Genomic DNA, 26,968 nt, shown 5'->3' with positions numbered 1-26,968 from the left:
TGTGTGTGTGTGTGTGTGTGTGTGTGTGTGTGTGTGTGTGTGTGTGTACACGTCCAAACTTGATTACTTAGCTGGTCATTTGCTAACACGTAGTGTGTTAAAGATCTATAGCCCTAGCACTCCATGTAAACATATGTATCTCTTTTTTCTTAAAAAATGTATTAATGATATTAAGCTGGTTGAAGGTTGCAAAGTGTCTAAGTCCTTTGCCACTTTCATTGTTGTGTTGTCCTGTGAATGTGCCCAGAGCTCCTGAGATGTGTATGTTGCCTCCTCTCCACACATGAGAACCTGATCTATTTAGGACCATTTGCAGTTTGTCATAGAACAATTTTGTTTCTATTTTTTTTTTTTTTTTTTTTTTTTTTAATTTTATTTCTGTTTTCTTCCCTTCTTTTGGTGCCTCCATTTGTTATTTGTTAGGATTACCACCCAACATATTGCTCTTGTGTTTTGAAGTACTCCACTGTATATCATTTTATAGTATTCAAGATCTGTTGTGCCTTTTAATTTCTTTTTTGATTCTGTTGCAATAGCTGTATCAATTTGTTTATATATCAATTTATGGCCTAGCTCCATTTCTTTTTTTATAGTCCCTCTTCTGTTCCATGTGGCAGTTCTCATCCTATCCGTAATATCTAATTGTTTACCCTTGACTTGCCTAGGTTGTCACCATGATCCATCCTTTTTCATCCAAGGCTGTGAAATGTGAAGAGAGAGCCAGTGTGTTGATTTATGTGTGGTGTGAAAAGTGGCAATTATCTCTGAATAAGGAAAAGTGTGTGGTCATCCACAGGAGCACAAAAAAAGAAGCCATTAAATTTTGGTTACATGATAAGTCTCACAGATTTAAGGGTTGTCAAAATGCCTAGGCATTACAGTTATAAACAACTTAAATTGGGACAGTTACAAAGATAAATGTTGTGAGGAAGGAAACCAAAGACAACATTTTACTAGCAGAACACCTAGAAGATGCAACAGTTCTACTAAAGAGACTGCCTACACTATGCTTGTTTGACATCTGCTGTGCAGTATTGGATTCTTACCAGAAAGGACTGATGGAAGGGAGGGGTGGGGGGGGGGGGGGGGAGAGAGAGAGAGTGTCATGTATATGTTAAGCGAGTTTGGGTGGTAGTCATTAAAACAAAGGTGTTTTCAGTTACGGCAAGATCTTTTCATGAAACTTCAGTCACCAACTTTCTCCTCTCAGTGTGGAAATATTTTATCTTTGCCAACCTACACAGGGAGAAATGGTCATCATAATAAAATAAGAGAAATCAGAGCATGTACAGAGAGATTTAACTGTTTATTTTTTCTATATGCTGTTATGGGTGATCCCATGTGGAATCCTTCATGTTAGATGTAGAATTCATCTTTTAATCTGAAATAATTTTGTCCTTTGGTTACTTTCAAAGTGTTTGAGACTTCTTGTGGCTCTGGTTGTGGGATAATGTTTGTATTTTGTAGTTGTTTTTCAATTATTTTGATTGTTTCTTCAGTTGGTGTGTGGATGTACATTGATGTGAAAAAGAGAGAGAGAGAGAGAGAGAGAGAGAGAGAGAGAGAGAGAGAGAGAGAGAGAGCTGTGTTGGTCATTTTGATATATTTGATTTTGTCAGTAGGTCATTGGTGTTTTCTAAGCTTGTGTTGTTTGTGCAAGTGTAGTGTTTAGGTAGAAACGTGTGCATGTGTCTGGCTAAATGACATGTTGATGCAGTTGTGAAATCTACACCTCTGCAATCTTTGATCAAAGTTAATGGATATTGCCCATGTTAGATCAGGACAGGTTTAATGAGGAATAAAAATGACCACTCACAAGACCACGATAACTTTTTTTTTACAGACTAGTTTTTAAATAGAAATTCATCCATCGGACACAAAGAGTTTTCTAGGAGAAATGGTTTTAGGTTATTTATAAAATTTGTTTGCTGCATGTCAGACATTTTAAGTTATTGGGAAAATGATCACAATATTTTTCTTTCTGAGCATTGAACTTTTTCAGAGCCACTAACAGCTTTACTGATGGGTAATAAAGGTCATATTTCTCTCTAAATGTTGGAGGTATGGAACTACTGTTCTTTTCAAATGGTGATGAATTGTTTATCATGGATTTCATTAATGAACATATACAGGGTGTTCATTTCAACTTAAGACATTGACATATCTCCAAAACTACACATCAGCTCAAAAAAGTTATAATCCAATTCAAACAATGGAAACTCCAAGTAGGAATATCAACAAACGGCAGATTGCTACTTACCTTAAAGAAGACATGTTAAGTATAATTAAAAGACATTTACATAAGTTTTCGGCCACAGCATTCATCAGTAAAAGAGACACACACTCAACTCATACACACAAGCAAGCACATCTCATGCACACATGACCGCCAGCTACAGAATTCAGCATACGGCGCTGGAGTTGGCAGCCGTGTGCATATTTGTGTGTATGAAAGGTGTGTTGTCTCTCTTTTACTGATGAAGGCTGTGGTTGAAAGCTTTACGTCAGTGTCATTTAATTGTGCCTGTCTGGAACTTAATATGTCTTCTATAATTCTAATTTGTTTGTCGTGGAAGGTGACATACAACGATATCACGCTCGACCAGCCACCTCACCCCATGTGGGTGGCAAGGGGCAGCTTTAAAATCTCCAGTGGGAAACCCCTTTTTTTTATTGCAGATATGATTCTACAGTAAAATCTATGTACGTTTTGTCGGAAGCATTTTCTTTGTTTCGCCACAGATGGCACAGTAATCGGAGGAATAGAAATGGGTACACAATCCTAATTTATGACATGGCCCTTGAATATCCAATGGCATGTGGGACCCCCCTCCAAGCTGTAACGGGAGGACAGGCCCATATTTGATAACTTCTAAATGGAAACCCCATTCTCAACGTTGTATTCCTCCAACATATCAAACAAGGGACTACTCGATGTCCCAATATGCCCGTGGTTCCAGGTGAATGCTACTCTACTTTTCCAGTTAGAGTAAGTGGTCAAATGTAGCACTGCCAACTTCAAGACACTTAGTGATACACTTATGACTGTACAGAGGCTAGAAGCATATGTGTGGGAATGTCAGCACAGGTGTTCTGTTGGTGCTTGCAGGTGCACCTTATCTTTTAAATATCCCCACAGGAAGAAATCCAGTGATGTCAAATCTGGTGACCTAGTGGCCCAATTAATAGGGCCACCTCTGCTGATCCGCCGACAAGTGTAAACACAGTCTAATGCCTCCTATGCCTCAATTGTGTAATGCACTTAGCAACCGTCATGCTGAAACCACATATGTTGTTGAACATCCTGCAGTAATATTGGTAGTTCCTGTTCCAGAAACATTCAATATTTGCATCAGTTCAACATGCTGTTGATAAAATACGGACTATTGAGTTTGTTCCCCATGATGCCACACCATACGTTAACTGACCTAGGAAGTTGATGGTCAGCATGCTGCAATCAGTGGAGATTGTCTACACTCCAGTAATGCATGTTATGCCAGTTAATGATACAATGGTTTGTGAATGTAGTTTCACTGGAAAACAGTACCTCGGCAAAGAACGTGGGGGTTGTTTGTATTTGTGGAAGTGCCTGTTCGCTAAACACTACTCAGTTAAGGAAACTGGTGCCATTAAGTTGCAGTGACTCATGCTATGGGTGATACTTATGATGATGCAGTATTGTGAAAATACTACCTACAGGCGTACTAGAATTGTTATATAATTGGTGGATGCTTATCCATGGGTTGTAGAGCACCACCACTAGTACAGCTATTTCATTAGCTTCCCATGTAACACATTTGCTTAGTTTCCTTTTGTTGGTATGTATGCTGCCATCAGACGTAAAGGTGTTCACAAACTAGTAAAAGAAAGAACAAGCACAAGCTTTCCCTGGAAAACATTCGGCATACAACGCAACAGCAGCCTCAACATTTCTCCAACATTCTCTGTATATCAGGATCATTTCAGTTTTTTCTTCTGTGGTTGCAACATTCATCGTCCACTTGTACATCTTTTCTCCAAATATTAGGTAGGTGTGCGGGCAATAAACACTGTGCAAGTATTGTAATGTTTAGATCTGCTATCTGTTCTACATCTGCACGATACCTGAGCTCCAGTCATAGTGTACAATACATCATAGTTCACTACATGGCCACAGTGATGCATCAGGTAGTCCCCTGTTCAATATGGTGGAGGAATATAACATTGTGAATGTGTTTTCAGGTAGAGGTTATGAAATACTGATTTGTCCTACCCTCATTGCGTGGAGGTGGGGTCCACTTGCCACTGGATGTTCAAGGGCCATTGAGTAGCATGTTGTAAATTATGATTGTGTAACCATTTCTATTTCTTTGATTACAGTGCCATCTGTGGCAAAACAAAGAAAATGTTTCAGACAGAATATATGTAGATTTTGCCAAAGAATTGTAATCTTCAACAAAATGGGGGTTCCCATTGAATATATCACAGCTGCCTTCACCACCGACACACGGGGTGGGGTGGCGGGTCGAGTGTGGTATTGTTGAATCTCCCCCTCCAAGACAAACAAAGTGGAATAATAACTTTTTTTGATGTTGTGTGCAGTTTTTGAGATATTTCAATGTCTTCAGCTAAAATGAACACCCTTTATATTCTGACAGTGCGGTTAAAACATGTAGCTCCTTGAAGAGGACCTGCATGACATCCATGAATGAACACCCGTATTATCCTTCCTGCTCACTTTTGTGCAATCAGTTCTTTCTTTCTAAGTGATAAGTTGCCCCAGAAAATGATTCCATAAGACATTAAATATGCCAGGAGGTTAATTCGCCTGTTTCAAGATTAGCAATTATATGAAGAGCAAAAGTAACTGATCCAAATTGTTTGAGATGCTCAGTGATTCCTTTTAGGGTGATTGTGAGTAGCATTTTTTTTTTTTTTTTTTTAGGTTGGTGTTGAGTTAACGAACCTATTTCGACATGTATTTACTTTTCATTCATCGACCAGTACTCTAAAGAGACAGGTGGAGTTGGGATGGAAAACCTGTTGTCACCTGTTATAGCAAATTGGAAGACTTTTAAGAATGTGCCTTGGAGTTGTTGGCAATGAAATCTGCTTTGTAGTCAATACTGGTGTTGTGTGGCCTCATGACAGCGTTTGAACAACTTTTTTTGGACATCTGAATTCAATCTACCAAAATATGTGTTCCATGATGGAGTTGTAAAAGGATAGCTGTCTTCTCTTCCTTGGTGTGTTAGCCAGGAGGGAGGTGCATGGTACCTTAGGACATGCCTTTTATAGGGAGCGTACTCAAACTGACTTTTATCTAAAGGCTGTTAGTTGTAACCATCTGGCTGAGCTCGAAGGGGTACTTTTTACCTCAGTTCACAAGACAATTGTCATCTCAGATCCTCAGAGATTGTCAGCTGAGTTAGCCCATCTTGAGGTTATCTTTCATCAGAATGGTTATATTGAAACATGGATCAGATGTGCATTGTGATATTGACCAACTTTGCACTGGGTGAATGATGTACATATTGAACTGGCACCATTGCACTGGGTGAATGCAGTAAATTAGCACCTTAACCTATGGCCTTTTTGTCTTGCACATGGAGCATTTCCAATAAGTTTCATTTTATTTTGTGGAAATATGATGTGAAATGTGTTTTTCGACCAGCATCTAAGATTAAGAGTCCTTTTAGCTTCCGTTAAGGATGATTTTGGGTTGTGTAAGGCAGATGTCTATCATAATCCTTCCCATTTTGGCATGTCATATATTGGTCAGATTCTGGCATGCGCTTCCGTCTGTTGGGATAGCGTTATAAAGGAAGCACTTGAAATTAAATTAGCAGGTAATCTTATAAAAAGAGGTGGAGGTTTTTGCTTAAATTCTGCGTGTAATCTTGCTCTTGCACTTGTCGTAAACCAGAGGGACCAAGTTCATACTACCTAATTTGTTCGTTATTAATTTTCACTTTCGCGCACTTTGGTCATCTTTATTTGTGTGGTTATGCTAGTGTTTACAGAAAGAGTTTGAGAGAGAGAGAGTTCTTTCCAGAATTGATCTTCAAACCAAGGTTTTAAATTCCCTTTACAGCAGTTTACATGCTGCTGCAGTTTTGCCTTGAAAATGGCAGGGTGTGCACCTGTTGAAATATCGGCAGTTGTCAATGTCGTCACCTGGCTGAACTCCCATAACCTGTAGAACAGTGTTGAATCATTCACCACAACTTTTTGCATTCTATATGTGAAGTATTATTCAGACTAGCTGTGTGTAAAGCCATCAGTTCCATAAAACTTTATTTTTTTTTGGTAAGAGAATAATGTGATCTTCTCAGTCAAATGCCTTCAAAGATCAAAAGAAAATATCAACTGGTGATATTTTATTGTTTAAGGTCTGCACAATTTGATGAGTGAATGTATAAATAGCATTCTCAGTTGAATAATGCTCGTGGAATACAAAATCTGTGCTGAATAAATTGTTTCTACTTAAGTGATGATATTCATTACTTTTTCGAATATTTTGGAAAAAAAATGTCAGTAGAAAATTGGGTGATAATTGTTTGTCTTTCTTGACACTTTTCTTATGTGGAGCTTGGTATGCCTTTAACCTGTAAGTGCTGCAGATACTATATAAATGGCATTTGAACTATAAGTAGATGTAGAATGACAGCAATCCAATAGTATGGTCATTTGATCTTACAGCGTATGAATCTCTGTGTGACTCCCTCCATCTGAGTTAGAAAAAATGTTAAAGGGCAATAATAGGACATCACACTTCACTTAGTGTAATTTGTCACATTAGTCTTTTTTCGGCAACTTCTCCAGTTTCTTCTCTCCAGTAACCATACACACATAGCGTGTATCTCATTTTGACTTACTATTTTTGCTTATTGACTCTTTTGTCTGTTACTTATTTATTTATTAAAAAAGAAATGCTCATTTTAATCCCTGTTTGTGATCCAGTTTAGTTCTGCAAGTTTTGCTGGTGCAGCAATCTGGCAATATGAAAACATGCGTGCTCATGCTGCAGAAATGTTGAAACATCCTTTTGGATGGGTTCAAGAAAGAGTGTTTGAAAGCAGAAAAAAGGTAAATTTAAGTACTATGTGAAGTTGTAATGGCTATATCTGTTATGATCTGAAATTAATTTTGTCTTATTCAGTTTAACTGATTTGAATATGATTCTCCCTTTCTCACTTAAATGCTGAAGCACCAAGTAACCTACAGGATAAGTCACACTTTTAAATCTGCAGACAACATTAAGTACCAAATATATCTGTTGAAAAGAAATGCAACCATTATGTTATTTCATGGTGTTGTTCCTTAATCACTCCTGCATGAATTGTTTTTGAATTTGAAATATTGGCAGTGATTTGTGTCAGACTTTTATCTATTATACATGTACATTTGGACCGTAATTTTCATTTGTGCTTCTTGTCAACTTTGTTAAGAATTGTGTCATCCCTCTGCCCATTGAGGTTATCTATGCCTGTAACAGAAGAAATAGTATATTTCTTTCTTCTTCTTTCTCATAATTAGTATGTTAATGTTTGTGAAATTGCTGTGCCATGAAGAAATGTTAGAAATGAATTAAATTTAGTTTGCATATCACCTGAAGTTTTACATATAAATATGTAAATAAACAGAACATTTAAACAATAGTTCATTCACAAAATCAGTGTTTTGTGTACACAACAGAGTAATAAACCAATAGTTCATAGCCAAAGTGAGCAATAATGTAGATGTAGTTGAGATCATTTCTACGTGTGATGCAACAGCAGAAGAGCACTTGTTTATCTTGCGGAAGGCAGTGAAACCAAAAAGTTTCAGGCATACAAATCAAAAAAATATGTTGCAAGTTTTGCATTTATTGCATGAATGATAAATAATTCAGGAGAAAAGGAGACGACTCACCGATATACACACACACACACACACACACACACACACACACGCCTCTGTGCACCTGCATGTGCCAGGTGGACAGATAGTAATGTGATTAAAGTTTAACAGGTAGACTGGGTTTGGCGTTGTGTCAGGTATAGTGGGTAGAGGGAGAAAGAGGTAGGAAGCAGGAGAAGGGGTTGGAGAGCCAGCATGTGTGAAAGGCTAGGAACATTGGGGGGATGGATAGTAGGTACATGGGAAAAGCCTGTGGTCCACGGGTGCCGGAGCCAGTTAGCTGTGGTGCGCAGAGGTGATGACATGGCTCTGTGGATTGGGAGGATGGCAGGGATACAGGGAACCTATTAGGCAGAATATGTTTGGACAATGGGCTAGCAGAGATTGAGGGTGGGAGAATTGCAGGAGTGAAGAATGCATTGCAATACGTAGTTCAGAAAAGCTGTTGTTGGAAGGAAGGATCCAAATGGCATAGGTTGTGAAGCAGCCATTGAACCTGAGCATGCTGTGCTCAGCAGCGTGTCATGCTGGTCATGTGGTTAACTTTGTTCTTGGCCACAGTTTGGCAATGGCCATTTTGGTGGACAGCTCGTTGATGGTCTAGGCCATATAAAATGCTGTGTAGTAATTACAGTGTAGCCAGTATATGACATGGCTGCTTTCACAGGTGGCCCTGTAATTACGCGTTGGGACAGAAAAGATGTATGTATGATTATTTAGGATGTGAAAGCAGTAAGTTTGGTCTACTTTTTTCACCTGTAAGTCATTCCCTTTGCCAGTTCAAGGTGTCTAGATGCATAGCTGTGGGGAATCTTTATTCCTGTAGACTGATTTACACTTTGAGAGCATTCTTAATTAAGAAGATTTCAAAGGAAAACAATTAAATTCACATTTGTGTCATCCACCCCAAAGTAAAATATATTATTGTGCCTTGGAACAACTTAGTATTGTATTTGGGAAAGACACTTTAAATGAGTATTTATGCACATAGTCCTTTTAAAGTAGATTTAGTTCTGATACATCATAAAACCCTTTTTCAGAAATTTCTTTTGGATGGCTAGTGCTTCCCAAAGTGTTTCCCACAGGTATATCAGGATGCCTTCCATTTCTGGCCACATCCACGATTTCTTATGTGACATATGCTTTTATTCTATGTTTAACTTTCCCTAAAGAAGGAACTTCTTTCAAAGTCCTTGTGCCTTAAGCTAAAGTGACAAATCTTTCTTTAAAAGTTTTTTTTTTTTTTTTTGCTACTTCAACAAGAAGAGTCAATGTCATTATCCTCATCTAAGAATCACTACAAAGATTCACTTAATGTCTTCTTCACTGTCCACAACAATTTTCCTTGACACAGCTTTTTTGGTGGTTCATGGTGTGGGTTCCTGTTGTCATGTCCTAGTTCATGAACCACGGGCAATGTATGAGTGGCCAAGTAAGTGGTCCTGACAGTCATGATACCAGTTACTTTGGAATAAGGCTGGGCATCTCGGACATATTCTGAGTCGTGGTCACCTTTGTGCTCAGACGGCAAAGACTACCAAATCCACCGGTTAGTCCCACAACCGTTAGGGGTAAATTTCAATGGGACCCGGGGCAAGTAAGGCTAGCAACCTGCTTCGCTGGTACTTTAAATATGATGCTGGCAACAATCGGAGCAAAATGCCTCTGACCTTTGGAGGTGATGGAGACCCACCTCTAATTGACAAACCAGGGACTCCTAAGATATGACTCGGCAAATGAATGGTAACGAGATGGGGAGCTGTTAATATCAATGGGGGCTACTCTGGGAAGAAGGTAGAGCTGGAAGAGGCTGCAAGTAAGATGGGGTTGGACGTTTTAGCTGTTACTTTCAGGTAAGGGGTGAGAAAGAAAAGGAAGTGGGAGAATACAAGGTCTACCTGTCGGGAGTCAAAGCACAATGGGGTGTAGGGCTTTACATCAGGAAAGAAATGGAACCCAGCGTAGTTGCAATAAGGTATGTAAACGAACGACTGATGTGGGTAGATTTGACAGTGTCTAGCAAGAAAATTAGGATTGTGTCAGCATATTCGCATTGTGAAGGAACAGATCAAGATAAGATGGATAGTTTTTATGGCGCACTCAGTGATGTAGTTGTTAGAGTAAAGGACAAGGACAGTGTTCTGCTCATGGCTGATTTTAATGCCAGGATTGGAAATCGAACAGAAGGTATGAAAATGTTATGGGTAAATTTGGAGAGGATATGGAGGCCAACAGGAACGGGAAACAAATCTTGGATTTCTGTGCCAGTATGGGCTTAGTAATCACAAACTCCTTTCTTAAACATAAGAACATTCACTGGTATACTTGGGAAGGCGGGGGAACCAGATCTGTCATTGACTATATAATAACAGATCAGGAATTCAGGAAGGCTGTGAGGGACAAGCATATTCAGGGGATTCTTTGATGACACTGATCACTATTTAATCTGCAGTGAACTTGATATTGTGAGGCCGAAAGTGCAGGAGGTCAGGTCCATATGTAGGAGGATAAGAGTGGAGAAACTTCAGGATAAGGAAATCGGGCACAAGTACATAACAGTGATCTCAGAAAGGTACCAGTTAGTTGAATGTAGTCAATTACAGTCATTGGAAGAGGAATGGACAAGGTACAGGGACACAGTACTAGAAGTGGCTAAAGAATATCTTGGAACAGTAGTGTGTAAAGGTAGGATGAAGCAAACAGCTTGGTGGAATGACACAGTCAAGGCAGCCTGTAAAAGGAAAAAGAAGGTGTATCAAAAATGGCTACATACTAGAACTCAGGTAGACAGAGAAAGTTATGTTGAAGAAAGAAACAAAGCCAAACAGATAATTGCAGCATCCAAGAAGAAATCTTGGGAAGACTTTGGAAACAGGTTGGAGACTTTGGGCCAAGCTGCTGGAAAACCATACTGGAGTGTAATTAGCAGTCTTCGAAAGGGAGGTAAGAAGGAAATGACAAGAATTTTGGACAGGTCAGGAAAACTGCTGGTGAGTCCTGTTGATGCCTTGGGCAGATGGAGGGAATATTTTGAAGAGTTGCTCAATGTAGGTGAAAATACAATCAGTAATGTTTCAGATTTCGATGTACAATGGGACAGGAATGATGATGGAAATAGGATCACATTTGAGGAAGTGGAGAAAATGGTCAATAGATTACAGTGCAATAAAGCGGCTGGGGTGGATGAAATTAAGTCGGAACTCATCAAATACAGTGGAATGTCCGGTCTTAAATGGCTACACAGGATAATTGAAATGGCGTGGGAGTCGGGACAGGTTCCATCAGACTGGACGAAAGCAGTAATCACACAAATCTTTAAACATGGAAACAGAAAAGATTGTAACAACTACAGAGGTATCTCTCTGATCAGCGTTGTGGGTAAAATCTTCTCAAGTATTGTTGAAAGGAAAGTGCGAGTATTAGTTGAGGACAAATTGGATGAAAATCAGTGTGGGTTTAGGCCTCTTAGAGGTTGTCAGGACCAGATCTTTAGCTTATGGCAAATAATGGAGAAGTGTTACGAGTGGAACAGGGAATTGTATCTATGCTTTATAGACCTAGAAAAGGCATATGACAGGGTTCCTAGGAGGAAGTTATTGTCTGTTTTATGAGATTATGGAATAGGAGGCAAACTTTTGCAAGCAATTACAGGTCTTTACATAGATAGTCAGGCAGCAGGTAGAGCAACTGGATTCGTGATTTCCTGTCAAGAAGGTCGCAGTTCGTAGTAATAAACGGCAAATCATCGAGTAAAACTGAAGTGATATCAGGTGTTCCCCAGGGAAGCGTCCTGCGACCTCTGCTGTTCCTGATCTATATAAATGACCTGGGTGACAATCTGAGCAGTTCTCTTAGGTTGTTCGCAGATGATGCTGTAATTTACCGTCTAGTAAGGTCATCTGAAGACCAGTATCAATTGCAAAGCGATTTAGAAAAGATTACTGTATGGTGTGGCAGGTGGCAGTTGACACTAAATAACGAAAAGTGAGAGGTGATCCACATGAGTTCCAAAAGAAATCCGTTGGAATTCGATTACTCGATAAATAGTAAAATTCTCAAGGCTGTCAATTCAACTGAGTACCTGGGTGTTAAAATTATGAACAACTTCAGTTGGAAAGACCACATAGATAATATTGTGGGGAAGGCGAGCCAAAGGTTGCGTTTCATTGGCGGGACACATAGAAGATGCAACAAGTCCACTAAAGAGACAGCTTACACTACACTCGTTCATCCTCCGTTAGAATATTGCTGCGCGGTGTGGGATCCTTACCAGGTGGGATTGACGGAGGACATCAAAAGGGTACAAAAAAGGGCAGCTCGTTTTGTATTATCACGTAATAGGGGAGAGAGTGTGGCAGATATGATACGCAAGTTGGGATGGAAGTCATTAAAGCAAAGACGTTTTTCATCGCGGCGAGATCTATTTACGAAATTTCAGTCACCAACTTTCTCTTCCGAATGTGAAAATATTTTGTTGAACCCAACCTACAGAGGTAGGAATGATCATAAAAATAAAATAAGAGAAATCAGAGCTCGAACAGAAAGGTTTAGGTGTTCGTTTTTCCCGCGCGCTGTTTGGGAGTTGAATGGTAGAGAGATAGTATGATTGTGGTTCGATGAACCCTCTGCCAAGCACTTAAATGTGTATTGCAGAGTAGTCATGTAGATGTAGATGTAGAGTTGACGGTAAATTGAGTTCATGGTTCAGAGTAGTTTCAGGGGTAAGACAAGGCTGCAACCTGTCTCCACTGTTGTTCATATTATTTATGGATCATATGTTGAAAACAATAGACTCGCTGGGTGAGATTAAGATATGTGAACACAAAATAAGCAGTCTCACGTATGCGGATGACTTAATTGTGATGGCAGATTCGATTGAAAGTTTGCAAAGTAATATTTCGGAGCTAGATCAGAAATGTAAGGACTAAGGTATGAAGATTAGCATCTCCAAAACGAAAGTAATGTCAGTGGGGAAAGAAATATAAACTAATTGAGTGCCAAATAGGAGGAACAAAGTTAGAGCAGGTGGATGGTTTCAAGTACTTAGGATGCATATTCTCACAGGATGGCAACATAGTGAAAGAACTGGAAGCGAGGCGTAGCAAAGCTAATGCAGTGAGTGCTCCACTACGATCTACTCTCTTCTGCAAGAAGGAAGTCAGTACCAAGACTAAGTTATCTGTGCACCGTTCAATCTTTCGACCAACTTTTTTGTATGGGAGCGAAAGCTGGGTGGATTCAGGTTACCTTATCAACAAGGTTAAGGTTACGGATATGAATGTAGCTCGGATGATTGCAGGTACTAGTAGATGGGAACAATGGCAGGAGGGTGTCCAAAATGAGGAAATCAAAGAAAAACTGGGAATGAACTCTGTAGGTGTAGCAGTCAGGGCGATCAGGCTTAGATGGTGGGGTCATGTTACACGCATGGGAGAAGCAAGGTTACCCAAGAGACTCATGGGCTCAGCAGTAGAGGATAGGAGGAGTCGGGGTAGACCAAGGAGAAGGTACCTGGACTCGGTTAAGAATGATTTTGAAGTAATAGGCTTAACATCAGAAGAGGCACCAATGTTAGCACTGAATAGGGGATCGTGGAGGAATTTTATAAGGGGGACTATGCTCCAGACTGAACACTGAAAGGCATAATCAGTCTTAAATGATGATGATGATGATGGTGATTGCTTTTTTTTTCCTAACCTGTAAATTTGATCTTTGCAGCTCTGTGGCCTCCCCTTTTGGTGTGGCAGTTATAATAGTGGAATTAGCTTTCTTTCTTGTTCTTGAAGATTCCTTCCTTGGTAAGGGAAGATCTAATTTCCTACAGTGAAACAGTTCTAGAACTGCTACTTGTTGAAGGCGTGGATGGAATCAGAATACTTTCAGACTCAGCAACTGTTGGATCTGGGCTGTCCAACATATAACATGACAAAAACTTATCATTTAGAAGAAAAGTCCTTGTTCATCTACATTTACATACATGCTCCACAAGACATCATACAGTGTATGATAGAGGAGACATTTTACCTCTAGTAATCATTCCTATTCCACTCAAAAATGGTGTGAGGAAAAGGTGACTGTCCAAATGTCTCCATACAAGCCCTAATTTTTCTTATCTTGTTTTTTTCAGTCCTTAGACAAAATGTACATTGGTCGTAGTAGAATGATTAAGGAACACTGGTTGTAAGAATGAGTAAGAATTCAGCTTCAAATGCCGATTCTCTAAATCTTCTCAGTGTTGTTTCAAGAAAAGAACATTGTCTTCACACTAGCAATTTCCATTTGAGTTCACAAAGCAGTTCTGTAATATATGTGTGTCGACTGAATCTAGCAGTAACAAATCTAGTTGTACTCATGAATTGCTTCTGTGTCTTCCTTTAACAAGACCTGGTGGGAATCCCCAACAGTTTGGCAGCTGTACTCAAGAAATGGTCACATTAATGTTGTATACACAGTCTCCTTTATAGGTGAGCTACTCTTAGCTACACTGCTTCCAATAAACTGAAGTCGACCATTTGCCTTCGATACTACCCGCCTTAGGTGCTCATTCTGCTTTGTATCGCTGTGCTTTGTTAAGGCAAATTCTCTGCTTGTGTAGAAGAGAGGAAAATCTTGGCCCATGATCTAAGCAACCTTATAGATTGGCAACTGTTACCCTAGGTTGGAAGATGTCCAGTTGTTCAGAGAACTGTTGTAATTTTAAGAGTTCAGACACTGTCCAGTCAAGAGGCTGAAAACTTCATTTTTACTATTGTAGTATAGTATTTGAACCACTGAGATGTATTTTGAATAAAATAGTATTGCTGCACTTGGAACATTATCTTCCAGTGACGAGAACAGGCATTATCATACACATTCCAGTAAGGAGATTACCCACATGGGCAGCAATTCACTCACTGCGTGTGCCCATTTGGCACATTCTCTAGTAAATGGATTATAAGTTTTATAATTATTCTCCCTCATTCTTCCTGAGTATGACCTGAAGATCCCATGGGATTAAAGATGGAAACAGTGTGTGCAACAGATGTCTCTACAATGTTCCACTCATGGTCTGTGTGGTTAACATTACTCAGTTATATGGGTCATTCCATTTGTTCAGTGACCTCATTTTTCAGTGCTCCAACATGAGATATGTGGAGATGAGCTTTGATGAGTATGAAAATAGTAACTCCATATTGCCATGTTCCAGTATGTTTTTGATGTACACTCACTTTCCTGGTTCTTGGCACATTGGCTTGTATACCAGTTTACTAAGATTCATCTGGGAATTTAATGCTGGCAATTTTGATGATCACGGGTGTAAATCACTGAAATTGCCACACAGTACTGAGCTGCCAAGTACTGCACAGTTCACCATGAAATCTTTCTGTGAGGGAACATATATATCTGAAATGCCTCGAAGATAAGAAAGAATTTGTCTAGGAATAGTAAAGCTATATCCTTTATCTGTTTCACTATTCAGTGGTCTTCAGTACCTGTTGCACATCTTTGGAGACATTCTTGATGCATATGCACAAACTATATTTTTTTAACAACAGTTTTTGGAATCACTTGTCTTCCATGATCATAACTGCTCATATAACGCTTTGCGGGGGTATCTTCTGTCAAAGTTATTCGCTGTGTCTAGAAATATCACACCAAAACTTATTGTGTCCACTTTCAGTAATGTAGCGATTTACAATTTACGGAAAGGAGAGATTTTCCCTGGTTGGTAAGTGAACTAAAATGTGGTTATTGTGTGAACCCTTTCAGAAATGCCACTTGTCTTCTGTACTAGCAACTTCATGCTAATACATCACTGAAACGAGTGATAGATGCGGAAATCTTACAGCAACAATTGGCAAGCAATGTTTATGCACCTGCACAATGTTGCATGTACAGTGGAAGTTCAGCCTTCTGTATGAATAATTTTGTAAGGTTAAACCATATGAGGAAACTGGAACACAAATATAAAATGCAAACAAGCACAAGAGTTAATATCATTTCTTGTAATACTTAAGAAACATTTTTACTACAGTTTGAAATTCTTGGTGTAAAATATGAAATTTCTTAATGTACTTATTTGATTTATAGTTCCGATGGCGACAGGAGCTAAATGATTGGTGGAATAGACTCTCGCAGGGGGAAAAGCTGTTTGTTCCCATCTGCTTCGCTAATGTGTTGGTCTTTTGTGCATGGAGGATACCTCAGTTCCAGGGCACAATGGTGCGCTACTTTTGCTCCAATCCAGCATCTCGTGAGTTAATCTTGTCTGTAAGACTTCTGTGTTGATGTTTTTTGTTAGTTGTGAATTGAGCTCCTATATCTATACAATGGAACAGTGAGAATAATTGTGATTAATAACTCCCACAAAAAATATGGGATAATTAAATTGAAAAATCTTATAAAAATTATAAAATATTGTATTGACTTTTGGCTCTAGTAGCTTTCTGCTTTTATTGCTATACAGTCACAAAATTTATAATAGTATAAGATGTTAGCTATAAAAATATGATGTAAAATCTCAGTAACTATGATACAGTTTACAAACTGCTGAACTGGATGGCATTATTTCCACACACACATTGAAAAACTGGAGTGTCTTCAAGGAGACTGAAAAATTTGTAAGCTATGTTGTGTAGTTAAAGAAATTTACTGACAAATTGCTACAAATAACTAACAAAAACCATCAGATTGAATTTTTAAGTCAGGAAAAGGATGTTTTTATTCAGAGAAATTTACAGTGCGTTTTGTCAAATACAATCTCTATAGACCACAAAACTCCTTTTTCTGTAATTGATAACAATATATGTGAATGAAAATAAGTGAAAATCAGGCAGGCACTCATTCAAAGTAGCAGAGATGTTAGATCACTGAAAAGGATGAAACCAGTTTGGTTGCTGTTGTGCTGTATAACAAAAAAAAAAAAAAAAAAAAGATTCAGTAACACTGAGAAGTCACAGCTGGTGACAAGTGACATGCCAGTACATAAAGAAGAATAACACAGATAATACAGCTAGTAATTAACAACAGACATTGCTCCTCTAAATCACTAAATATGCTAAATAAATTCCATTGTGGAATTTCTGATATTATAATTAATAAATATCATCTGTGATTCAAAAGCAAGATTAAAAATTTATGGGAAACCAAACTTATCAAAGCACCAGAAGAAATTGGAAGCCAGAGACAAAGAAAATACTACTTTAATGAATTGTAGCAAACAGAAGGGGAAGAAGAAAAATACAGACATCTTTCATTTGAATTTCAGCAACTGTTATCGAATTCTGTTTCCGTATAAAATTCCTGTGATTTGAAATCATCAGTTCATTTACTGCTTGATCAGATTGATACAAAATGGAAAATGAAAATATGATATCCGGGTTTCCCAAATAAACTTTCAGCATCTTGTTCAGAGAAGAAAACCAGCCAAAGATTTCTGTTTCAAACATTGCAGAAAAAGGAAGTAAAGTGTTAATATAATCAGACACCTGTTAATGTATTGGAATACGAAATCATGTAAGTGGATGGATTTCCTCTTAGAACCTGAACTTAATGTGTAGCAGAATTTACTTGCCTTGAAGTCAGTGTTTTCTGGGACAGAATAACCCTGGTGATAGAGAGTGAGGTCATGCAACACAAAGTAGTTCCAGAACATTATGAACACATCTGTTATTTCCATCAGTTTACTGTTGTTGAAGAAACTCTTTTGTACTTTAGTACATTGCTGTTAAGGAGAAAAATCTATGTTTTATGAGTACAATTTACTTTGGAAATTGGCAGATTTTGTTTCTCCATTCATACAAATTTTTAGTGTAGAACTGAAACAGATGATGAGTTTCTAACTACAGCATTCCAAAAATACAAGGGTTGGAACTTTAATAGTGGCAACTATTTATTTACAGCTTGTACAAAATAGATACGTTTCAAAGTTTTATTGACCTTCAAACTAGTCACCAGCATTGTGTAAAACCCGTTGCCACCGAAATGGAAGTCATAGGATACTCTTAGCAGTGCCAGTTGTGTTGACAGTTCGAGTGGCGTGGTCTATTGCCCGACAAATTTGTAACAGTTCTGAAGTGAAGCCATGAATTGTTTCTTCAGTTTAGAATTTGAGTTGAGTCACTTTTAAAGTTCCAACCCTCGTATTCAACATGTTGTTGTTGTTGTGGTCTTCAGTCCTGAGACTGGTTTGATGCAGCTCTCCATGCTATTCTATCCTGTGCAAGCTTCTTCATCTCCCAGTACCTACTGCTACCTACATCCTTCTGAATCTGCTTAGTGTATTCATCTCTTGGTCTCCCCCTACGATTTTTACCCTCCACGCTGCCCTCCAATACTAAATTGGTGATCCCTTGATGCCTCAGAACATGTCCTACCAACTGATCCCTTCTTCTGGTCAAGTTGTGCCACAAACTCCTCTTCTCCCCAATCCTATTCAGTACCTCCTCATTAGTTATGTGATCTACCCATCTAATCTTCAGCATTCTTCTGTAGCACCACATTTCGAAAGCTTCTATTCTCTTCTTGTCCAAACTATTTACCGTCCATGTTTCACTTCCATACATGGCTACACTCCATACAAATACTTTCAGAAATGACTTCCTGACACTTAAATCTATACTCGATGTTAACAAATTTCTCTTCTTCAGAAACGCTTTCCTTGCCATTGCCAGTCTACATTTTATATCCTCTCTACTTCAACCATCATCAGTTATTTTGCTCCCCAAATAGCAAAACTCCTTTACTACTTTAAGTGTCTCATTTCCTAATCTAATACCCTCAACATCACCCGACTTAATTCGACTACATTCCATTATCCTCATTTTGCCTTCGTTGATGTTCATCTTATATCCTCCCTTCAAGACACCATCCATTCCGTTCAACTGCTCTTCCAAGTCCTTTGCTGTCTCTGACAGAATTACAATGTCATCGGCGAACCTCAAAGTTTTTATTTCTTCTCCATGGATTTTAATACCTACTCCGAATTTTTCTTTTGTTTCCTTTACTGCTTGCTCAATATACAGATCGAATAACATCGGGGAGAGGCTACAACCCTGTCTTACTCCCTTCCCAACCACTGCTTCCCTTTCATGTCCCTCGACTCTTATAACTGCCATCTGGTTTCTGTACAAATTGTAAATAGCCTTTCACTCCCTGTATTTTACCCCTGCCACCTTTAGAATTTGAAAGAGAGTATTCCTGTCAACATTGTCAAAAGCTTTCTCTAAGTCTACAAATGCTAGAAACGTAGGTTTGCCTTTCCTTAATCTTTCTTCTAAGATAAGTCGTAAGCTCAGTATTGCCTCACGTGTTCCAGTGTTTCTACGGAATCCAAACTGATCTTCCCCGAGGTTGGCTTCTACTAGTTTTTCCATTCGTCTGTAAAGAATTCGTGTTAGTATTTTGCAGCTGTGACTTATTAAACTGATAGTTCGGTAATTTTCACATCTGTCAACACCTGCTTTCTTTGGGATTGGAATTATTATATTCTTCTTGAAGTCTGTGGGTATTTCGCCTGTTTCATACATCTTGCTCACCAGATGGTAGAGTTTTGTCAGGACTGGCTCTCCCAAGGCCGTCAGTAGTTCCAATGGAATGTTGTCTACTCCGGGGGCCTTGTTTCGACTCAGGTCTTTCAGTGCTCTGTCAAACTCTTCACGCAGTATCGTATCTCTCATTTCATCTTCATCTACATCCTCTTCCATTTCCATAATATTGTCCTCAAGTACATCGCCCTTGTATAGACCCTCTATATACTCCTTCCACCTTTCTGCTTTCCCTTCTTTGCTTAGAACTGGGTTTCCATCAGAGCTCTTGATATTCATGCAAGTGGTTCTTTTTTCTCCAAAGGTCTCTTTAATTTTCCTGTAGGCAGTATCTATCTTACCCCTAGTGAGATAAGCCTCTACATCCTTACATTTGTCCTCTAGCCATCCCTGCTTAGCCATTTTGCACTTCCTGTCGATATAATTTTTGAGACGTTTGTATCCCTTTTTGCCTACTTCATTTACTGCATTTTTATATTTTCTCCTTTCATCAATTAAATTCAATAGTTCTTCTACTAGCCCTCGTCTTTTTACCTACTTGATCCTCTGCTGCCTTCACTACTTCATCCCTCAAAGCTACCCATTCTTCTTCTACTGTATTTATTTCCCCCATTCCTGTCAATTGTTCCCTTATGCTCTCCCTGAAACTTTGTACAACCTCTGGTTCTTTCAGTTTATCCAGGTCCCATCTCCTTAAATTCCCACCTTTTTGCAGTTTCTTCAGTTTTAATCTACAGGTCATAACCAATAGATTGTGGTCAGAGTCCGCATCTGCCCCTGGAAATGTCTTACAATTTAAAACCTGGTTCCTAAATCTCTGTCTTACCATTATATAATCTATCTGATACCTTTTAGTATCTCTAGGGTTCTTCCATGTATACACCCTTCTATCATGATTCTTAAACCAAGTGTTAGCTATGATTAAGTTGTGCTCTGTGCAAAATTCTACCAGGCGGCTTCCTCTTTCATTTCTTAGCGGTAATCCATATTCTTCAACTACGTTTCCTTCTCTTCCTTTTCCTACACTTGAATTCCAGCCACCCATGACTATTAAATGTTCGTCTCCCTTCACTATCTGAATAATTTCTTTTATTTCATCATACATTTCTTCAATTTCTTCGTCATCTGCAGAGCTAGTTGGCATATAAACTTGTACTACTGTAGTAGGTGTGGGCTTCGTATCTATCTTGGCCACAATAATGCGTTCACTAAGCTGTTTGTAGTAGCTTACCCGCATTCCTATTTTCCTGTTCATTATTAAACCTACTCCTGCATTACCCCTATTTGACTTTGTGTTTATAACCCTGTAGTCACCTGACCAGAAGTCTTGTTCCTCCTGCCACCGAACTTCACTAATTACCACTATATCTAACTTTAACCTATCCATTTCCCTTTTCAAATTTTCTAACCTACCTGCCCGATTAAGGGACCTGACATTCCACGCTCCGATCCGTAGAACGCCAGTTTTCTTTCTCCTGATAACGACATCCTCTTGAGTAGTCCCCGCCCGGAGATCCGAATGGGGGACTATTTTACCTCCGGAATATTGTACCCAAGAGGACGCCATCATCATTTAATCATACAGTAAAGCTGCATGTCCTCGGGAAAAATTATGGCTGTAGTTTCCCCTTGCTTTCAGCCGTTCGCAGTACCAGCACAGCAAGGCCGTTTTGGTTATTGTTACAAGGCCAGATCAGTCAATCATCCAGACTGTTGCCCTTGCAACTACTGAAAAGGCTGCTGCCCCTCTTCAGGAACCACACGTTTGTCTGGCCTCTCAACAGATACCCCTCCGTTGTGGTTGTACCTACGGTACGGCTATCTGTATCACTGAGGCACGCAAGCCTCCCCACCAACGGCAAGGTCCATGGTTTATGGGGAGGCGTATTCAACATAGTACCACCTGAATCATCAGAGAACCACATTAGCTTTGGAAGTCTTACTCTTCTATAAATGTTGTCTAAATGTGTACATCTGTGATCACGTACTGTTTGCCAGAGGCAAACAGTTGGGGAATGAGTGTATAGGTGGGGGAAGGGGGAACTTTCGGCATCCAAACGACATACATTAAGGAGATCGTGAGAGGGTATGTTGGTTCTTGAATATGTAGCTGCTAATGGTTTGATTTATTCTTTTAGTTCTTATGGCATCAATCTCTTCGTAATGGTGTTTTATTTATAAAATAACCTTCATTTGCAAAACAGTAATCACAGTGGCTGTTTTAGTAGTTGAGCTCATAGGTTTTAATTTTTCCTGTAAGTTGCATGGCTTTCTGAGGTAAAACGTGTTTCTTTTAGTGTAGAGAACAGTAATGACTGTATTGATTTCTGGGTTTTAAGAGCGTGTGTGTTATGACTGCTGAAGATTGCTGGGAATATAACCTGTGGATTCAAATGTTCAGAATATAGAATTTTAAGGACATCAAAACTTCGGATCTTAATTGTGGTGAAACACAGAAATGAAAAGCATTGGTACTAAATATACAAGTGAAATTTTGATAAATATGGTAATGGAAGATCATGGTGGAATGTAAATGATTTAAGGAGTAAAGAGAGAGAGGGACTGACTGAGTGAATGAATGAATGAATCTGAGTCTTAATAATACAGAGAACTTGTTGGCTAGCTTTCTGAGGAATGTCTACGTGGAACGAGAGAGAGAGAGAGAGAGAGAGAGAGAGAGAGAGAGAGAGAGAGAGAGATCAGCTGACAGACAGAAAGAATTTTCGAGTGGACGGAAAGAACAGGAATTTTTATAACACTGAGAACTTGGCTAGCCATCCATTTTCTCTCTCTCTCTCTCTCTCTCTCTCTCTCTCTCTCTCTCTCTCTAATTCCAAATAGATACTCCTCAGAAAGCCAGCCCAATGTTATTAAGACTCAGATTCATTCATGCTTGCATTCAGTCCCTTCTTCACACACACACACACACACACACACACACACACACACTTGCATCAGCATTGCAGCTCAGAGCCAGTACAGTGAAGTCAGATGAAATAATGCAGCGGTATATGTTTCACTCTGTAGGTTGAAGAAATACTGATTGGAAAACTAGTAAAGTTTTCGGTCTTGTTTATAATGTTTTCAGTGACTCAACGCATCCAATATTCTTTCTGTTCTGGACATTATCTGCTTTCAGTACACACATAATTATGCCATAACTAAATTTATTTCTGAAAAAGTATCTGGCATTGTTGCATCATCAATATGCACTATCAGGTCATTAAAGGAGCAAGTAAAAATAAATTTATAGTTAGTTTAAGAAATAGGAGTCTCGTCTGGGATTTCCTGTATGGCTCTGTTTGGTGGGGTGGGTGAAATTAACAAATTAGTGAGGAGGGAAAGGAGGCTGGCAGCTGGGAAGGAGAGGTGAATTGGATAGTAATGTGCAGTGCATAATCTCTCAAATTTTAGGTGCTGTAACACATGTCTTGAACCACACCATCATTGTGATGAAACTGACAACGAGAAATCATTTTTTACAAAATACTGTTCTGAAATTCAGATTTTTAAAACATAATTTCTTTTAATCAAAGCAGTAAAACCTCAAGATTTAATATAAAGTGGCACTTTGCTCCTAGTTCTGTATGGTACATATCAGGACAAGTCAGTAGTGTTTGTGACTATGATGTCTAGTTTTCAGCTGCTGCCAGCCGTAATGTTCAAACAATTAGATTGTAGCTGTTCGATGAATGTGTGTCCAGTATTAATTAATAAAGCATTTAGTGATTGAGGTGTACTATTTTCAATCTCTGGTGGTATCTTGTTCTAGCGAGTTAAAATAAATAAATAAATATATATGTGCAGAGACAGTGTCCCAGCTGAAATTAAGCCCTGGAATTTAAAACCAGTGAGTAGCCCCTGCTGGTATAGGCATGGTACACAGTGGAGCAGAGTTGTGCTGTTGGAGAGGTTGGAAAGAGGTTAGGGTGTAGAACACAGAAAGAGGAATTATTTAGAGAGAAAATGTGAGTGTAAATTAAAAGATTCACTTGGGGACAAGTGTGGAGATGGGTATGGGGCAAGAGCTAGCAGAGATTGAGGCCAGGAGGATTATATGACTGAAGGTTGTGCTGTAAGAACAGTTTCCATCTATGCAGTTCTGAGAAGTTGATATCAAAGCGGAGGAACCAGATAACATGAGTTGTGAAAAGTGGCCATTGAAGTCAAGCATGTTGTACTCAGCAGCATGTTCTGCCACTGTGTGGTCAGCTTTGCTCATTGCCTTAGTTTGCTGGTGACCAGTCATTCGACTGGGTAACTGGTTGGTGGACATATCTGATTGAGTGATTGTGCAAAAGTTGCAGCAGAGTTAGTGCTCCACAAAGAGAATAACACATACCCAGCATAGATTCAGAAAATATTGTCCTTGTGAAGCACAACTGGCTCCTCATTGACAGCCATTGACAGGGGGTCTCAGATTGACACCATATTTCCAGATTTCCAGAATGCTTTTGACACCATTCCTTGCAAGCAGCTTCTGACCAAATTGTCTGTGGATGTAATATTGTGTCTGCTGTACAACTGAATTTGTGATTTCGTGTGAAAAAGGTATGTCTGGTGTTCCCCAAGGATGCATTATAGGTCTTCTTTTGTTCTTAATCTGTATAGCCAATTTAGGAGACAAACTAAGCAGCACTCTTAGACGGTTTGTGGATGAGGCCATCATTTACCTTGTAGCAATTTCATCAGAAGATGAAAATGAATTACAACATGATTTAGCCAAAATATCTGCCTGGTGCAGAAAGTGGCAATTGATCTGGAAGAATAAGAAGTGCGAGGTTCTCCACATGAGTACTAAACAAATTCTGCTAAATTTTGGGTACATTATAAATCATAAAAACTGGAATGTTGTCAATTCAGCTAGATATATAGAGATTGCACAATTACAAACAACTTAAATTGGAACCATCACAAAGAAAATGTGGCAAAGGTGAAACAGAAATTATTTTATTGACAAAACATTTAGAAGCTGCAACAAATCTACTAAATAGACAGCCTACATTATGCTTGTCTGTTTGGTTTTTAAGTATTGCTACAAGAATGTGGGACCATACAGGATTGGCAGAGGACATTGAAAAAGTTTATTATCATGAAATAAGGTCGTGTGTGTCACAGATATGAGAAGCAGGTTGTGATGGCAGTCATTAAAACAAAGTTGTTTTTTGTTGCAGCGAGAACTTTCAAAGGAATTTCAGTCACCGACTTTCTCCTCCGAATGCCAAAACATTTTGTGACTCCCACATACATTAACCATCATGATAAAACAATACAAGTCAGAGCTTGCGTGGATAGATTTAAGGTATATTTTTCCCACATGATGTTCGGGAGTTGAACAGTTGATGGCTGGAGAGACGACATCACAGTTACAGCTAGTCTGCCTAAACCAGTTATGTTGGCTACTAATGCCTCGTTTATATGGATCATGTTAACCTCTTCGGCATCAACTAAGATCTGAAGATGGTGCATTGAAGTGCCAAAACTGGTAGCTGTACAATAAATGACATCTTAAGGATGGCTGTAGATGTTTCATTTTCTTATAATAGTCTGAAGGTGATTCTGTACATCCTCTGCCAAACATTTAAGTGGAAACTGCAGAATAGTCATGTAGATATACTTCCTAAGACAAAGAAAAGGGAGATGGTGCAGTAGTTAGTGCACTGGACTCACATTCGGGAGGACGACAGTTCAAACCATCCTGATTTAGGTTTTCAGTGATTTCCCTAAATCCCTTTGAAAGGTCTTGGCCGACTTCCTTCCCCATCCTTCCCTAAACCGATGACCTCATTGTTGGTCCCCTTCCCCAAAACCAAATCAATCAACCAACCAACAACGGAAATGGAAAGGAAATTTGTAAATGTGATGTACACATACAGACAAAAAAAATCATTACAGTTTTGGAAAAATTGGATAATTTATTCAAGAGAAAGAGCTTCATAAATTGTGCAAGTCAGTAATTCTTTGATCCACCTCTGGCCCCTGTGTGAGCTGTTATTCAACTTGGCATTGGTTGATAGAGTTGTTGGATGCCCTTCTGAGGGATATTGTGCAAAATTCTATCCAATTGGCATGTTATGTCATTAAAATCCCTCCAAGGGAGGGTCTTGTCCATAATGTTCCAAATGTTCTCTCTTGGGGAAAGATCCGATGACCTTACTGGGCAAGATAGCATTTGGCAAGCACGAAAACAAGCAGTAGACACTTTGTTTGTGTGCAGGTGTGCATTATATTACTGAAATATCAGCCTAGGAAGGCTTGTCATGAAGGGCAATGAAACAGGGCACAGAATATTGTCAGTGTCCACTGTGCTGTAAGGGTCCTGCTATGAAAAGAAATGGCAACCCAGACCATAAGTCCTGGCTGTTGGACTGTATGGCAGACGACAGTTAGGTTAGTATCCCACCGCTGTCTGCGGGATTTCCATACACATCTTTGCTAGTTGTTGGGGCTCAGTTCAAAGCAGGACTCATCATTGAAGACAATTATACTTCAGTCAATGAGATTCCAGGCCGAACATGTGTTCTAGAGGTGCTCCAGACAATGATGGGTTAACAACCTGATTGTCGCTCACTATATGGCCAGACAGTCAGGAGTGATGGTATGTGGTGACTTTTCTTTTTCATAGAAGGGCCCTTTGGTTGTCATCTGTGGCACCCTTGCAGCACATTAGTATGTTGACAATACTCTATGCTCTATTTTGTTGCTGTTCATGGGAAGCCATCCTTGATAATGCCCACCATCACACGGCGAGAGTTACTAGTGCTTGTCTCTGTGCTCATCAAACTCTACCTTGTTCAGTGAGGTCATCGAGTCGCACCGTAAGTGAGAATGTTTGGAGCATTATTGGCAGGACATCCAACCAGCTCAGGATTTTGATGATCTAGCAAGTCAATTGGACGGAACTTGACACAATATCTGTCAGGAGGACATCTAGCTCTTTCTGTCAATGCCGAGCCAAATAACTGCTTGCATAAGGGCCAGAGATGGACTAATACGTTATTGACTTGCTCAGTTTGTGAAGCTCTGTCCCTAGAATATCATCGAATTTTTTCTGAAATTGTAATCATTTGCTTGTCTGTGTATGTACATCGCATCTACTGATTTCCATTACGTTCAGATAATTCCTTTGTGGTGCATCGGTTGTAGATGGTACGTGACATGACTGCCTTCACTGGTGGCCCTACCTCTGATAAGGAAGAATATATCTGTGACCAGACTGCAATAACATGTGCTGAGTGGGTTGTAGGAAAGGTTTTGCAGCTGAGTCTTCCACAGAGAGACAACTCTTGTTGCAAGGGATTGAGTGTAGTTGGGCCATATCCGAGAGCCATCATGTCATACACCAACTCTGCTGTTAATTCTGATCAGTCTTTTTTATGTGAGATTGACTGCCAACTAGTGTGCAAAATCGTTAAAAGCTGGTGTGGTTCAGGGGGTTCATTTATCTTTACTGCATTATGTATAATATCAATATAATGGAAGGAAACATTCCACGTGGGAAAAATTATATATAAATACAAAGATGAGGTGACTTACCGAACAAAAACGCTGGCAGGTCGATA

General features: G+C 39.3%; 1 protein-coding gene across 1 annotated transcript in view; it reads left to right on the top strand.

Annotated features, from left to right (window-relative positions):
• The window catches only part of LOC124776314 (presenilins-associated rhomboid-like protein, mitochondrial), a 106,495-nt gene that overhangs the window by 20,262 nt on the left and 59,265 nt on the right, over positions 1 to 26,968 (top strand). The window contains exons 3-4 of the mRNA XM_047251247.1: positions 6,943 to 7,068; positions 15,952 to 16,114. Coding sequence (XP_047107203.1) covers positions 6,943 to 7,068; positions 15,952 to 16,114 — 289 coding nt within the window. The remainder of the gene's footprint in view (positions 1 to 6,942; positions 7,069 to 15,951; positions 16,115 to 26,968) is intronic.

This window comes from Schistocerca piceifrons, chromosome 2 (genome assembly GCF_021461385.2).
Source record: "Schistocerca piceifrons isolate TAMUIC-IGC-003096 chromosome 2, iqSchPice1.1, whole genome shotgun sequence".
NCBI classification, from domain to species: Eukaryota; Metazoa; Arthropoda; class Insecta; order Orthoptera; family Acrididae; genus Schistocerca; species Schistocerca piceifrons.
The sequence above is the reverse complement of the archived record's forward strand: the minus strand, read 5'-3'. Positions and strand labels throughout refer to the sequence as shown.